Source organism: Bos indicus x Bos taurus, chromosome X, assembly GCF_003369695.1.
Source record: "Bos indicus x Bos taurus breed Angus x Brahman F1 hybrid chromosome X, Bos_hybrid_MaternalHap_v2.0, whole genome shotgun sequence".
NCBI classification, from domain to species: domain Eukaryota; kingdom Metazoa; phylum Chordata; class Mammalia; order Artiodactyla; family Bovidae; genus Bos; species Bos indicus x Bos taurus.
The window spans coordinates 1,691,341-1,708,233 of NC_040105.1; the positions used below are offsets into that span (position 1 = coordinate 1,691,341).

General features: G+C 48.6%; 1 protein-coding gene across 2 annotated transcripts in view; it reads right to left on the reverse strand.

Moving 5' to 3' along the window:
• Nucleotides 1–233: 233 nt before the first annotated feature.
• Nucleotides 234–16,893, reverse strand: part of PRKX (protein kinase X-linked) — a 59,508-nt gene continuing 42,848 nt past the window's right edge. The window contains exons 5-9 of one of the 2 annotated variants that reach the window (XM_027533630.1): nucleotides 12,241–12,336; nucleotides 10,386–10,443; nucleotides 8,449–8,526; nucleotides 6,452–6,600; nucleotides 234–5,448 (exon numbers count right to left, since the gene is read on the reverse strand). In XM_027533630.1, coding sequence (XP_027389431.1) covers nucleotides 6,475–6,600; nucleotides 8,449–8,526; nucleotides 10,386–10,443; nucleotides 12,241–12,336 — 358 coding nt within the window. In that variant the 3' untranslated portion in view covers nucleotides 234–5,448; nucleotides 6,452–6,474. Of the gene's footprint in view, nucleotides 5,453–6,451; nucleotides 6,601–8,448; nucleotides 8,527–10,385; nucleotides 10,444–12,240; nucleotides 12,337–16,893 lie in introns of both variants that reach the window. The other variant, XM_027533629.1, reaches the window with a different exon arrangement.

A 16,893-nucleotide genomic window follows, 5' to 3' on the forward strand; every position in this document is an offset into this window, starting at 1 on the left:
GTAAGGGGATGGATGCTACCAAGATGTACTAGAATCTTTTTTGTTTCTCTGTTTTGCTTTATATACACATGTAGAATGACGTATGTTGTAAACCAGAAACAAAGATAATTTTGTGGTCACTTACATCTCAGCAAAACATAAAAATTTTAAAAGAAAGATTGCCACTGGGGGCTAGATGAAAGCAGAGAAGCTATAGCTTTTCCCATGACCAAAGAAACAAACCAGAGTCAGACTTTTATCTGAAAAGATACAAAGTTTTATTAAACAAACCTGGAATCAATGGTATCATTCCATAAATTAGACAGCAGTAAAATCTTCCCAGGGTGTGTGTGTGTGTGTATATATACACACACATACATACACAAATCACAGTGATTTTTCATTGTGCAAGGAATGGAGAGGTGTAGAAACAGGCTTTTTTATTTTTCTTTCTTTTTTAAACCACGAGAAGCTGAGACGATCAGGGCGGGGCTCCCAGTATGACTCGAGCAGGAAGGTGGCACACCAGCCCTGGATGCTTCATCCCTTGAGAAAGAAGGAATTTCCGACCGCCCTGTAGAGCCGGAGAAAGCATCTCAGGGAGCCAGGAAAGGCAGCTGGTGAGCAGAAACGCTTCTGATCCCAGTTGCACAACAACACACGTGCCGTGAGTTTTATTTAAATAACACAGGAGTCCACCATGGAACAGCAAAGAGAATATCAACACAGAAGGTCTCCAGACACAATAACTTAGAGGGAACGGTTCCAGAATATTTCCTTTTTGATTATCAAGGATTGCATGTGTGGTGGTGACCACACGGGGTCAGCAGGAACAAGCTCGGTATGAAAACATGATGCTTGGTGGAAGCATCGGCCCACCACTCGACCTCCACCAAGACACAGACACACACACACACACAGACTCAAATATATTAATTAAGACAATCGTACACGTGCTTTTTCTCTTTGTTCTTGGTGAGTCAGCAATGCCCACGCGAGTTAAACCGATTAGTCAGAAACAGATAAGAAAGGGTACAGCGTACAAGATGTTTCAGGAGGTTTAGAACACACGCCAGGCAGATGGACCACCGGAAAAAAAAAGAACACGGGCACCTCACTTCAAATCTCCACTGGGAGCGATCAAGAGACTTGCATGATGCTGTCAATTTGTGATGCAAAATCAGAGGACTGGGGACAAAAAGAAAAATTTCCAATCTTTCCAGCACCTGAAGCTACAGCGAGGATTCTGTTGTTACGATGGGGAGCGAGTGCAGTCTGCAGGGTTCACCCAGGTGGGGTGGCCCTCAGTGCCTGCAGAGCACAGTGTCGGGGTCCTGCATGAACAGGATGGAGCCAAATCTCACAGCTAACAGTGGTTTCCCATCGAGAGGCAACGTGGGTCGTAGGCAGAAACAGCGAACGCAAGTCGAATGACTCAACTGCGTGGGGCTGCCGGTGACTCGGATGGGTGGCAGGCTGGTCCTCAAATGCAGATGCAGAGAAGGAAACCAAACGTCGCCGGAGATGGTGAAAAACAGGTGATGTCAGACCTGCCCGAGGAGCAAGAATGGGAGGAGTTTTAAAGTATCATGATGGTGTGACGTGCGTGCCGGTTATCGGGGTTTTTTCCTTTGCGTATTTTGACAAATCGACAGCAGAAATCATGGGTTTTTTTTTTTTTTTCTTCCCATTGCTGGCCAATGATACAGGTCTGCTGAGCAGGATATCCCAACGGCCACGACCATAAACAATATGCCGTTATGACCAGCTAGCATTTTATCTCCTTGAGAGTTTTACAGATGGCTCTCAAACCAGGCTGGCTTTATTCTTCCCTGAGGAAAACAAGACCCACCCCGATCCACCTCTTGAAATCAATGCATTTCCTAAAGACTTTACAAGATATTTTGGGGGGGAGGGTGGGTGGAATAAGGACCATTTTTAAAGTCTTTACTGAATTTGTGACATTGCTTCTGTTTCGTATTTTTGGCTTTCTGACAGTAAGGTTTGTGGCATCTCAGCTCCGCCAACCAGGGGTTAAACTCACATCACCTCCCCACCAACTCTTGAAGGTGAAGTCTTAACCACTAGGCCACCAGGGCGGGGGGTGGTGGGGGAGTCCCGAGACTTTTTAGAGTATTGTCACTTAAGGAGATATTGCCGACTTGTCAAACGGCAGCAAACAAAAAACAGATCTCTCCTTTTCCGGTTCGGAATGTTGTCACGGCGGCCGTGAACTGTCTTCTAAACCTTGCACACTCTGATTACTTTGGATCCGAGACTCGAACAACACAGAATGCCTCCAGGCAGTGAACGCTTTTCTGGTTGCATGCGGTGAGCCATCCATGTGTTCAAGACTCATTTTGATCGCGCCCAGCACTGCATGACGTCAGACCATTTAATCTACGGCCCAGCCACCAGCACATAATGCGTTCAATAACTAAATGGGTGGCAGGGGTGTGAAAGGTGAGGTAAAGCCCGCCTGGCAGTGTTGGAATTCCTCTTCCTTCACAATGTGCTTTGCATGGCGGATGGTCAACGACCATGCTTTTATAAAGAAGCGAGCCATCCGTGGTATTTGAACCTTTGTTTTCCCTGCATACGTCTTCAAAATTAAGGCAACACATGTGCGTCCTTGTGCTGTTTTCATCTCATAAATTACTAGAGAGGAAGAACGAAGCCAAAAAAATATGCATCAGGATCAACATGTGTATTTACAATTTTTTGTATTGTGTTCAAGAAAGGTGTTTCATTTATTTCGTGTTTTCTCAAGCATAAGGCTCCAAAGAATACTCATTTATTTTTATAGTCAGAGGACACAGGACTGAATGCGTTTCCCCGTGGAGGCTGTATCTCTGCGCAGGTTCGCGCTGCTCATTTAACCTTCTAACATTCAGTGATGTAACAGTTCAGAAACGGCATGATAAAACTTTAGTCCCAGTTGGCTCACCGTTTAATCCAAAGAGCATGTGGTGATTGAAAAGTTACAGACTCAAAATAACAGTTCTCTGGGAACGTTTATCCAAGTGCACCCTTTGAAAGTAAATTTTTAATGAGCTGCCCATTGTAAGGTCCGTTTTAGTTAATCCTGGACTCACTCTCACCTACGGAATGGACCGCTCTTTGAAGATGAGGTCATTTATGAGAAGGGGGTGATTTAGTGCCTTCAGCTCGAAGCTTTTATAGGTGTCATTTTTCTTCACATCTCCTTCAAGCACACACAGCCCTTGTCTTCTGATCCAGGAGTTGCTGTTGTTGTTCAGCTGCTCAGTTGTGTCTTTCTGTGACCCACAGACTGCAGCACGCCAGGCCTCCCTGTCCATCACCAACTCTCAGAGCTTGCTCAAACTCATATCCATTGAGTCGGTGATGCCATCCAACCATTTCATCCTCTGTCGTCCCCTTCTCCTCCCGCCTTCAATCTTTCCCAGCATCAGGGTCTTTTCCAATGAGTCCGCTCTTCACATCAGGTGGCCAAAGGATTGGAGCTTCACTTTCAGCATCAGTCCTTCCAATGAACACCTAGGAAATCCTTTAGATTGGACTGGTTGGATCTCCTTTAGAATGGACTGGTTGGATCTCCTTTAGAATGGACTGGTTGGATCTCCTTGCAGTCCAAGGGACTCTCAAGAGTCTTCTCCAACACCACAGTTCAAAAGTACCCATTCTTCAGGGTGCAAATGGTCAAATGTGATAAATACATGTATGTCCTTTGACATTTGTGCTACGTTTAAAGAAAAAAAAAACGGATACTTTTCCCAAACATCAGCTCTCCACACCCCTAGATGTGCCTGCAGAAGCGGGGGAAGCAAAAGCTGGGAAAGACACACTTTTCTGGCCCAGCACAGGAAGGAAACAGTGTCGGCAGCAAAGAACTCACCAGGTGACCCAAGAATACCTGAGTTGCAGAGACCTGAGAAGAGTTGAAAGCTGAGGGCGCACCCAAGCCTTTCTAGCAACATATCCCGAGGACACACTGCCTGGAGCCCTGAGGTCCAAGGAGCTGAACCTTTCTGGGCTGGAAAAGGGACGATGAAGGGCTTGGGGGGAGGGAGGGGCCTGGGAGGTCTACTGACTGATCCCCCGCAGCCACGGAAGGCTCTAGAACCGACTGCTTAAATGCACAGACCTGCGCCGGGAAAGGGCATGGCTGGACCCTACGACTGGATTTTACACAACGGGTTTGAGCCACTCTGGCCTTTCCAGCTGAGTCCCGTTTAGCTTTTTTCCCACAGCAAAGGTTAGAATCAGAAAGCAGAAGGGAAAGAGGGTAAAGAAGGCAGTGAAGGAGGATGCCCAGCACCTCTGACCACGTCCTGCTTCTGGGAAGATGCAAACTTCAACAGCAACACTTGCGCACGGCCACACGCTTGACACCTGGCTTTCGTGATCGACAGGGTTCACGGTCCTCACCCAACCCTCGGACCCAAAGGGAAAGCAAAGCTCAGCCCAGGCTTGTCCGGCACAGGCCTGGCAGGTCTGTGAAACCAGAAGCATAGCGAACACTGCTGAAGAGAAATAAAACCAAGCAGAAACAAGCAGGGTTCAAACGGTTCCATCGTGCCCCTTCCGTTCCTTGCTTTTCCCAAAACCAAAGGGGAAAAGAAAATCATGTGCGTTAAGTTCCTCGAGCCAATGCTGAAAAAAGACTCTTCTGTATTGGGAGATGCAATTTTGGTCTAGGGATTGAACCTGGAATATGAATAGCTAGCCATCTCCCTACAGAGTCTGAAATTTTTTTTAATGCCACAGACAAAATACCTTGAGAAAAGCATTTGCGGTCAGCGGCTAGTCTTGGACTAAAATTCAAACTCACATCTCCTTCCTTTGCCTTCTGGTTTCAAGACCTCAGGCTAGCAGACACAAAGCATTAAAAATCCTGCATACAGACTGTCGTAGGATATACCCATAAAATGCATAGAAGATGATAAAAAATGCATATATCATAACTTTTAAAATGTTGTCCAGCAAGAGAACAGATTCATAAAAAAAAAAAAGAAAAGAAAAATCTGAAACATAAATATAATCTCTGGAAAGTAGGAACATGTACATCACAATTTCTGTGCTCCAAGCATACCGCCTTTTTTTATACACAGACGCGAGCAAACGTACAGACACACACACCATTTGTGGTTATATCTGAACAAGTTGAGATTAAACTTAAAAAGTCAAGTCTATGAGGGAAGGAAAAAAAAAAACAACGAAACCCAAGATATTCCAGCAGGAACACACAAGGCTAGAAAGAAGAAAACCTGCAACCAAACGAATGTTCAAAGTGTCCTACTGTGCAGCCGATTTCCAGTAGGTTAAATAATTCCAGGGCCACGAAGGTCAACAGCTCTGCAGTCTCTTTACACACACCCAGGCGTATACACACGCGGAAGCATCCTTACTCCAAGAAGAAGACAGTTGCCTCCTCGGGTCGGCGTGGGGGCCACCGTGTATCCCAGGCAGGCTCAGATCACCCTGTGTCTGGCTTGAAATAAAACAGAGGATTCGGTTACTTTTCTAAATGTTTATTCTTTTTTATCTTTTGCTTGCACTGTGTGGCACACGAGATCTTAGTTCCCCAAGCAAGGATTGAACCTGCGTCATTGGAAGCATGGACTCTTACCCGCGGGACTGCAGGGAAGTCTGGGTTTTGTTAAGTTTTCAAAACACCTGGGCACCATTTGTCATCTTAACAGTAACAACAACAACCGCAGCAAAAAAGAAGCCCAAGATTCCTTTCACACTCTTATTGCAAAGACCCACAAGCCTGAATTCTGTGGAGCGAGAATGCCGCATAAAGTACATTGAAAGATTCATTTAAAAGGTGGTGGGTTCTCCATGTTCCACAGAACTAGCCCAACCTCGTCCACAATTTGAAAAGAGATTTAGCCCAGAAGCAAGAGTGGGTCCCCGTTTCCTTGTACTCTGCCATAGGACCTCACCATCAGACAAAACATTTTACGATGAAGAAAAAACTGCAGGGTCCAGACCCGCAATCTAACTCTGCTTCTGTTTGGTAAATCAGTTCAATCCACAAGGACCCACCGTATAGCACAGGGAACTCTGCTCACTACTCTCATAACCGATATGGGAAAAGAATTTGAAAAAGAAGAAATACACGTATATGAAAAAATATATATACATACAAGAAATTTAAAAATAAACAGAATTCAACTGATACAGGGCTTGCCAGGTGACTCAGATGGTAAGGAACCCGCCTGCCAATGCAGGAGGCCCGGGTTCCATTCCCTGGGTTGGGAAGGTTCCCCTGGGGAAGGGCAGGGCAACCCACTCCAGTAGTCTCGCCTGGAGAATCCCACGGACAGAGGAGCCTGGAGGGCTACAGTCCACGGGGTCACACAGAGTCAGACACGACGCAGCGACTAACACTTTCACTTTCGTATACTTTCAAGTGATATCATGAATGCATGAAATAAAGGGTGCCTTGATATGTCAAAAATCAATACATAAAATAAAGATATACCTTCCAGGCGGGGAGTCCCGAGCTCAGAAATTCTTGAAGACATCCAGCTCTTTCTGTGACACCGGCGGGGCAGAAGTCCAGTCGTTCTCAGGATAGGCTTCGAAGTTGGAGGTATCGTCCTCACTGCACAGCTTGGGGATAATTGGGGGCTGAGGAACCAGCAGAGATACAGCGCCGTGGTTACAGAGGAACAGTGTTCACCAGTAATCTTACCTTCAGCCACGCTTCAGCTTTCCCGCAATTTGCAGATACTGTGTTTTTTTAATAAATCAAAGCTTTGCAGAAACCTTGCCAGTCTGCACCAGGAAGTTGTTACATTCAGGCAAGCCCAGTTTTATCACACTTTTAACACTGTATTTGTTCTCTTTTTTTTTTTAAATCAAAGCTTTGCAGAAACCTTGGATGGAGCAAGTCTGTATCAGGAAGTTATTACATTCAGGTACGCCTAGTTTTGTTACACTATTCAGATAACTATGTTTTGTTTTGTTTTGTTGATAAATCAAAGCTTTGCAGAAACGTTGCAGGGAGCAAGTCTGCACCAGGAAATTGTTACATTCAGGCACGCCTAGTTTTATTGCAGTTTATAGCTCAGTTGGTAAAGAATCCACCTGCAATCCAGTTCCATTCCTGGGTTGGGAAGAACCCGTGGAGAAAGCATAGGTTATCCACTCTAGTGTTCTTGGGATTCCCTGGTGGCTCACACTGTAAAGAATCTGCCTGCAATGCAGGAGACCTGGGTTCCATCCCTAGGTTGGGAAGATCCCCTGGAGGAGAGCATGGCAACTCACCCCAGTATTCTCGCGTGGAGAATCCCCATGGACAGAGGAGCCTGGTGGGCTGCATCCATGGGACTGCAAAGAGTTGGACACGAAGACTCCGTGACTTAAGCGCACACACCGTACATACCCTTTTTTTTGTTGTTTTTTATGTAATCAAAGTTTTGCAGAAACCCTGCACGGAGCAAGTCTGACCCAGGAAGTCGTTCCATTTAGGCATGCCTCAACCAGTCCATTCTGAAGGAGATCAGCCCTGGGATTTCTTTGGAAGGAATGATGCTGAAGCGGAAACTCCAGTACTTTGGCCACCTCATGCAAAGAGTTGACTCATTGGAAAAGACCCTGAAGCTGGGAGGGATTGGGGCAGGAGGAAAAGGGGAGGACAGAGGATGAGATGGCTGGATGGCATCACCAACTCGATGGATGTGCGTCTGAGTGAACTCCAGGAGTTGGTGATGGACAGGGAGGCCTGGCGTGCTGCGATTCATGGGGTCGCGAAGAGTCGGACACGACTGAGCGACTGAACTGAACTGAACATTTAATTACACTTTGTACATACGGTGTTGTTTGCAAGCTGAAGCTTTGCAGAAACTGTACATTGAGCAAATCTATCTGCGTCCTGCCTCCAACGACACCGCCAGACTTCTTGCTCTGTGTCACCTTCTGATAATTCTCACATTTCAAACTTTATGATTATACTTGTTGGGTTGATCTGGGACCACTGATCTTTGATGTAACCACTGACATTGGTATGTTTTGTTTTGTAATTTTTCAATTAAGGTATAGATGTTCTTGAAGACTCTTTGCCACACCATGGACTGCAGCATGCCAGGCTCCTCTGTCCATGGGATTCTCCAGGCGAGAATACTGGAGTGGTTAACCAGTCCCTTCTCCAGGGGAATCTTCCTGACCCAGGGATCGAACCGGGGTGCCTGTATCGCAGGTCTCTTTACCAGCTGAGCCACCGGGGAAGCCCGACTCTTCAGCTCAGGTCTTCCCTCTCAACACTGTGAACTTCACTTATTCACGATCTGAACCACTTCATTAGGTACTCATCCTAAGGAACCGAGCCACAGACTCAGAGCCCGCGTCTATGTCTGAATCACTTCATTAGGTACTCATCCTAAGGAACCGAGCCACAGACTCAGAGCCCGCGTCTGTGTTCAGGACAGCTTGCGGCTGCCCCGGGTGCGAGCCGCCAGACTGGACGAACGGCCGTACCTTCAGCTTCCTTTCCGGGACCGCGCCCCAGTCCACGACCCGGAACCATCGGTGCTGTTTGACGTCCTCGGCTCCGTTCTGCAAAAAGGAACAGCCGTCGTCAGCGCAGAGAAGGCCGGCAGGACAGGAAAGTGCGTAGCCCAGAGAAGCTCTGGATGATTCCACACAGAGAGAAACAGTGATTCGCTCTGACTCGAGCCTTTGTCCCTGGACAAACCACCAAGGAAGGCATGGGAGCGGCATTATATGCTTTTGCTCATTATAGGAAGAAATGCAGTCGTGGTGTTCAGGCTTCCCTGGTGGCTCAGGGGTAAAAGAACCTGCCTGCCCAGGCAGGACACGTGGGTTCCATCCCTGGGTCGGGGAAGATCCCCTGCAGGAGGGCATGGCAACCCACTCCAGGGTTCCTGCCTGGAGAATCCCATGGACAGAGGAGCCTGGTGGCCTATACTCCATGGGGTTGCAGAGGGTCGGACACGACTCAGTGCCTAAATACCAAAAGCCTGCTGTTGATGTGTATACTGCTCTGCACCACAAAGACCAAAGGGTGATTATGGTTCAGGCCCTCCCCACATACAGTGGTATTTTCACCTCGACAATTTCCTGCAGCTGAAGCTTTCCTCATTGTGTGTGTGTGTGAGTGTGTTAGTCGCTCAGTCATGCCCAACTCTTTGCGACCCTATGCACTGTAGCCCCGCCAGGCTCTTCTGTCCATGGGGATTGTCCAGGCAAGAATACTGCAATGGGTTGCCATTTCCTTCTCCAGGGGGTCTGCCCGACCTAGGGATAGAACCCGGATCTCCTGCATTGCGGGCAGGAAGCTTTACCACCTGAGCCACTTTTACAAACGCATAGAAGGAGGTTCACAAAATGATGTCATTTGCTCACTGTGGGCCAGAGATTAAGTCACGTGACTACGATGCAACTCGAGGATGTCACACTTGAGACGTGGGTTTTGCTTTTTTTTAAAGACTTGGCAGCGAGTGGGATTTTAATTCCCCAAGCCGGGGTAAGAACCGAGTCGCCTGCAGTGGAAGCCTGGCCTCTTAAGCACTGGGCCACCAGGGAAGTCGGAAACTTCAGAGAAGTGGTAGCTACAGGTTACTGGTTCTTTTGGAAGGAACGAACCTGTTATTTAAAACTGTGGTGACGAGTTCATCATTTTGCAAACATATCGCAAGCCATCGACTGTCGGATTCAAAGGAGTAAACTGCATGGCGTGTGAATGACGAGAGGGAGGTTCAGGGGGAGGGGACATGGGTATCCCTATGGTGGATTCGGGCTGATTCATGGCAGAAACCAACATAATATCGTAAAGCAATTATCCATCAATGAAAATCTTAAAAAATATTCAGAAACAAAAAAAAATATGTAAGTAAATAAAGAAAGCGACGATTAGTTAACTTATAGATCGCTGCTGAGTCACTGACTTCTTTGGAGAGACGAGGAGACTCGACTCTGGGTGAATCAAATCTGAAGTTTGGCCAATGAAACGGTAAGACTGTTCTGCCATTGTTGACACGTCTGAAGTCAGATGAGAGGCATTTAAAGTGAGTACAACTTAATGCGTGCCGAGACACTCAGCCGTACCCGACTCTGCAACCCCTGTGGACTGTAGCCCTCCAGGCTCCTCTGTCCAGGGGGATTCTCCAGGCAAGAACACTGGAGTGGGTTGCCTTTCCCTTCTCCAGGGGATCTTCCCAACCCAGCGACTGAATTGAGGTCTCCCACATTGCAGGCGGATTCTTTACCAGCTGAGCCACCAGGGAAGCCCAAGAACACTGGATAGGGTTGCCATGCCCTCCTGCAGGGGATCTTCCCGACCCAGGGATCGAACTCCAGTCTCTTATGTCCCCTGCACTGGCGGGCGGGCTTTTTACCACGAACCTCACGTGGGAAGCCGCTACCGTTCCACACACAGGGATACAAACACTCACCTTCATATTTCCCAGTCTCCTTGTTCTGTCGGTAACAAGCAGTTTCCTGATGAGGTCTCTGTTTGGGCCGGGGGTGGGGCAAGGAGACAGAAACCAGACATGTTGATATGGACCCACGCAAACACAGCAGGTCAACAGCAATAAAACCCACACCACGCGACAAGGACACCCGCCCCGTGGTTCAGTCTTCACGATGACTGAGCGTCTTCTAGCCTTTCTCACCACTTTTGAGTGCTAAGTCACTCCAGTCCTGTCTGACTCTCTTCGACCCCATGGACTGCAGCCCGCCGGGCTCCTCCATCCATAGGATTCTCCAGGCAAGAATACTGGAGTGGGTTGCCCTCCTCCAGGGGAATCTTCCCCGACCCAAAGATGGAACCTGAGTGTCTTATGTCTCCTGAATTGACAGGCGGGTTCTTCACAACTAGCTTCACCTGGGAAGGCCCTTTCTCACCATTATCTGTTCCTATATAACCTAAACAATTTACGCGATGCAGAGTTGCAACCCAGCTAAGGCACAGAGGTTGGTCAGATCATCGTAGAGATGAACAGCCTTTGAACATCAACAGGAGAAACCCTGTCTGCCCTGGGGATGTCTGACCTTCATTTCAAATACACCAGCCAGGCCAACCCCAGCCAACTACACTATGTGTGATTCTATCAAAATCAGTCATCACACTTGGCACGGTGGGTCTGCTTATCTGTGGGATTCTTGTCTGGACTCCTTGCCTTCCCGGAAGCAAGGCAAGTATTTTTGTGTGTGCTGGGTCACTGAGATTTCCCTTCTAAATAGCAGACGGTATCAGAATACTGACTCACTGAACATCAACCCTGAATATTCATCAGAAGGACGGATGCTGAAGCTCCAAGACTTTGACCACCTGATGCAAAGAACTGACTCATTAGAAAAGACCCCGATGCTGGGAAAGATTGAAGGTGGGAGGAGAAGGGGACGACAGAGGATGAGATGGTTGGATGGCATCACTGACTCGATGCACATGAGTTTGAGTAAGCTCTGGGAGATAGTGATGGACAGGGAAGCCTGGCGTGCTGCAGTCCAGGGGGTCGCAAAGAGTCAGACATGACTGAGCGACTGAACAACAATAAAAAAATCACAACACAGAAAGAGAGAGAAGTCTGCGTTCACACAGCAGAGGAGGACTCGACACAATTACGTCAAAGCGTGTTTCAAGAAATCATTTCCTTTTATTTCCCACTTAAAAATTTTATTTAAGTAACATAATCGCTCACAGTACTTACAGATTATACAAGGGCTTCCCCGGTGGCTCAGCAGTATAGAATCTGCTTGCCAACGCAGGAGATGAAGGAGACCCTGGTTTGATCCCTGGGTCGGGAAGACCCCCTGGAGGAGGGCATGGCAACCCACTCCAGTATTCTCGCCTGGAGAATCCCACGGACTGAGGAGCCTGGCGGGCTACAGTCCATGGGGTCGCCGAGAGTCAGACACAATCGCAGTGACTTAGCATGCAAAGTCATCGATGCCCACACCACCCACCAAACTAGCAAGAACAAGGGCCTTCTTCTCGAATAACAAAGCTGCTTCCTTATTCAATATGATCACAAACAGCCTTTATTCGCTAATGATAAATACACAACTATATCAAAAGATGTAAAATACGGCTGCAAGTCACCAAGAGGTGAAGTGTCATCCCAGCCGAGTCATGAAAAGCTTTCCCCTTTTTGAGGGGAAAAGATGACCCAGCCAAAGAGCGTCAGTTCAGCTCAGAGGAACAAACCAGGATGGGACCTAGCTGGGCAGGACGCCTGCACTGGGGGTTTGTCACAGGCTTTAGAAATACACACCTCCGATGACCAGAGAAGACAGCTGACTTACTTGACACTGAACTCCAAGTGTCTGGGGAAGTCTATCTTGCCAGCAAGAATCTTCTGATAGATGCCAAAGGCGTTGTCATCGAAAAACGGAGGAAACCTGTTAGAAAGATAAACACGTCTATTTTTAGTGGCCAGTGTAGGGGAAAAAAAAAAACCACCCCCAGGCTTTATAAGGATGGCTTCCTTCCGCCTGCCATGGGCAGAAGAGAATTTTATTTTGCGGAGTGCGCTTTCTCCTCTCACCCTGGAGTCACGGATGACTCAGGACCAGCTATGGAAGCACGGTTCCAAGAAGCCAAGCATCAAGCACTTTGTCCCAACTACAGAGGACGGGCAAGTCTAGAAAAGGCCATGACCACGAGGCTATGTGACTAGCTAGACAACACACAGCCACTTGTGTGTTGTCTAGTCTGAGTCGTGCCCCACCCCCAGTCTCTGAGTCTTTGTGACCCCATGGACTGTAGCCCCACCAGGCTCCTCTGTCCATGGGATCCTCCAAGACCCGAATACCGGAGTGGGTTGCCATTTCCTCCTCCAGGGGAATCTTTCCAAACCCCGGGATCCAACCTGCGTCTCCTATCTTGGCTGGCAAGTTCTTTACCCCTGAGAGCACCTGAGAAGCCCATTACCGTCTCAGAACTACAACTAACCCGGCCAGCTGAACTTCTAGAGTAACCAGCTTCCATGGATCGTGAACCTGCCGCGGCCAAGAGACGCCCAGCCGTCGGCGAGTGTGAACGCCTTGGAGTGAATAAACCCCGAGTCGGCCCTCCGCCCCTGAGCCAGAAGCCAGTTCCAACAGCAGCCGGGGGTTCGTATCCCTGCCTTGGGCGGTGGCTGTGAATGAGGTTACGCGCGGGACGGTTTCCATTCAGAAACGGGCCCGGGAGAAAACGCATCATACATTCCTCCACGGGCTCCCGGAGAACACGGCATACGGAGCCCCGAGGAAGCTGGCGTGAGACGCCGCCGTCACGGGAAAGGTATGCCAGCAGTGGCTTTAACGAGCGGAAAAAAGTCATCACGAGGCAGCGCTCACAGATGGAGCCCGAGAGAAAAACCAGACGGAGCGCGCATCCGAGACGTCGGAGTGCGGAAAGCGGCCAAAGACGGCGCCCGGATCTCACGTCTGTGTTAGCCGCTCAGTCGTGTCCGACTCTTTGCCACCCCATGGACTATATATACAGTCCGCTATATATACAGTCCACGGGATTCCCCAGGCCAAGAATACTGGCGTGGGCAGCCTTTCCCTTCTCTAGGGGAATCTTCCCAACCCAGGCATCAAACCCAGGTCTCCCTCATTGCAGGTGGATTCTTTACCAACTGACCAATAGGGAAGCCCGCCCAGATTTGAAAGTTATCTTCAAGTGTCTATCTTTAATTCAATGGAAACCTTTGAATAATTTATTTATTGGCTGCATGGAACAGGATATGGGGTATTCCTTCCCTGACCAGGGACAAAAGGCACACTGCTCTCAGTGGAAGCTCAGAGTCTTAACCACTGGACTTCCAGGGAAGCCTCCCTCCTTCTAAGCCTTTTTTTTTTTTCTTTATTTGACTAATTTAACTGAAGGATGACCAACCTAGACAGCATGTTAAAAAGCAGAGGCATTACTTTGCCAACAAAGGTCCATCTAGTCAACGCTATGGTTTTTCCAGTAGTCATGTATGGATGTGAGAGTTGGACTATAAAGAAAGCTGAGCGCTGAAGAATTGATGCTTTTGAACTGTGGTGTTGGAGAAGACTCTTGAGAGTCCCTTGGACTGCAAGGAGATCCAACCAGTCCATCCTAAAGGAAATCAGTCCTGAATAACTGGAAGGACTGATGCTGAAGCTGAAACTCCAATCCTTTGGCCACCTGATGCGAAGAACTGACTCACTGGAACAGACCCTGATGCTGGGAAAGATTGAGGGCAGGAGGAGAAGGGGATGACAGAGGATTAGATGGTTGGATGGCATCACCAACTTGATGGGCATGAGTTTGAGCAAGCTCCAGGAGTCAGTGATGGACAGGGAAGCCTGGTGTGCTGCAGTCCACGGGGTCACAAAGTGTCGGATACCACTGAGCATCTGAACTGGAGGATAATTACTTGACAATATGGCGACGGTCTTAATAAAACAGGTAGTGAGTGCCATTCACGCATGTGGGCACGACTTGCATCTTGACATCAGCCGTGGTGAGCTGTAGACAGAAGGGATCACCTGTACTGCCCCACGAAGGCCAGCTCAAGAATGTCATCTTAGAAAATGCATGGCCGGGAACTTTTATGGTGGTCCAGTGGTTGAGAATCCGCCTTACAACACGGACGGCGCCAGTTCCATCTCTGGTCGAGGAACTAAGGCCCTGGAGCAAGTGAGCCCAATGTGCTGGATCCACGGAGTCCAAGCTACATAACCAGACTGTCTGCAGGCCGCCGTGAAAGAGCTGGCAGGCTACAACCGACAACCAACCCCCAACTCAGCCAAAGAAGTGTTCTTTTTAAAAAATGCACATCAGGGCCTCCCCCGGTGGGTCAGTGGTAGACAATCCGCCTGCCAATGCAGGAGACACGGGTTCAGTCCCTGACCCGGGAAGATCCCACATGCCTCAGAGTATCTAACCCGTGCCCACCCGCCACAAAATACATATATATGCCAATTTTGCAATTTTTTTTTCCCCCCATCACCTATCCGTGATCTTTTTTTTATAGACATCTTTGACCTACCTCAATGTTCCTGGTGGCTAAGAAGGTAAAGAATCTGCCTGTCAATGCAGAAGACCCGGGTTTGAACCCTGGGTCAGGAAGATCCCCTGCAGAAGGGCATGGCAACCCACTCCAGAATTCTTGCCTGGAGAATCCTGTGGACAGAGGAGACTTGCAGGCTGCGGTCCATGGGGTCGCAGACTCAGACACGACTGAAGGTATAACAGATAGCACACATCCTATTACGATACTCCCAGGATCAGTTCAGTTCAGTTGCTCAGTCGTGTCCGACCACTGGGATACAGTGTATTAAAATAATAGACTTCTAATAATCATCTTTACATAATAACTGCAATAATCATTCTAATATATCCTATATTGTATTCTAATTCTACTCTCTTGTATTTTAATAATTTCTATTGTAGTATATTTGAATACACTATAGAATATGTAGGTTCCCACAGTAAAAGAACATAGCTGCTCAGTCGTGTCCTTCGCTTTCTAACCCGGTGGACTGCAACCTGCCAGGCTGCTCTGTCCATGGGATTCTCCAGGCAAGAACACTGGAGTGGGTCGGCATGCCTTCCTCCGGGGGATCTTCCCGACCCAGGGATCCAACCCAGGTCTCCTGCATTGCAAGCGGATTCTTTACTGTCTGAGCCACCAGGGAAGCCCCATATGTCCTAATAATATGCCATTATCTTCCAACGACATATCTTCCAATCGTATACTATATTGCAGCGTTATCTCTGCTACATTATTCCATATTCTTGTATTCCGTGAAATTACATTTTTTCCCCCCGTAATAATACAGACAAAAAAAAAAAAACAGAAGACACAGGAAGTCCATTCTAGCAAAACGTCTTACGGGCAGCGGGATTCAATTCTCGGGCAATGCTACCCTCTGCTGGTCAGAAACGCTCAGGAAGGAACACAGCCACCCGTGGCTGGGACATGTTTGGAGCACTGATCAAACACAGGTGCAGAAACATGCACACTTCTTGCATTTCTTTTTACATCTTGCATTTCTGATACCGTAGGGAATGCATTTCAGTCTTGTGTTTCTGACCGGGAGTTCCTGGGCTGGGATGCACGGGAAGGGATTTTTTTTTTTTTTTTTGGTCTATGGGATTGACTACAGAGGGCAAAGAGACAGAGAGAACAGAAGAAGGGCAAGGGGACGGGGGAGGGGCAGGTGGGGGTGGGGAGGAGTCCTGGGCGGACACCGCTACCCCTCCCCTGCCTGCCGGCCAAGCACAGCACCCAACAGAAGAGCCCTGTGAGCACAGGACGGCCAGGAAGCAGCGGGTCCACGGACGGCTACGGGGAGGACGCTTGCTGTCTGCCCAGTGTGGGGAAACCTGGTGTGCGTGCGTGCTCAGTCATATCCGACTCTTTTGCGACCCTGTGGACTGTAGCCCACCAGGCTCCCCTGTCCGTGGGATTCTCCAGGCGAGGACACTGGAGTGGGCTGCCATTCCCCTTCTTCAGGGGAATCTTCCCGACCCAGGGACCGAACCCGCCTCTTTCCGCTCCTGCATTGCAGACAGATTCTTTACCGCCGCACGGAATTCCTAGCAACACCTCACGAAAATGCCAGACTTGAGTAGTTAATCATGCTGATACAGGGTGCATCTCTCTGGAATCTGGACCGGGGAGGTAAATGGAATTCCAAACATTCCCAGGCACGTCTGGGGTTTTCAGGAAAGAACGCACTCTTTCATTTCTGTAGCGCTGTTCCTTCCAAATGTCCAAAAGAGCATTTCTTTATCCAACATGCCCGCTACCCAGCTTGGGGTTCCCTGGTGGCTCAGATGGCAAAGAATTTGCCTGCAATGCAGGAGACTGGGTTCCACCCCTGGGTCGGGAAAATCCCCTAGGGGAGGGCATGGCAACCCACTCCAGTATTCTTGTCTGGGACAACTCCACGGACACAGAAGCCTGGTAGGCTACAGTCCACGGGGTCGCA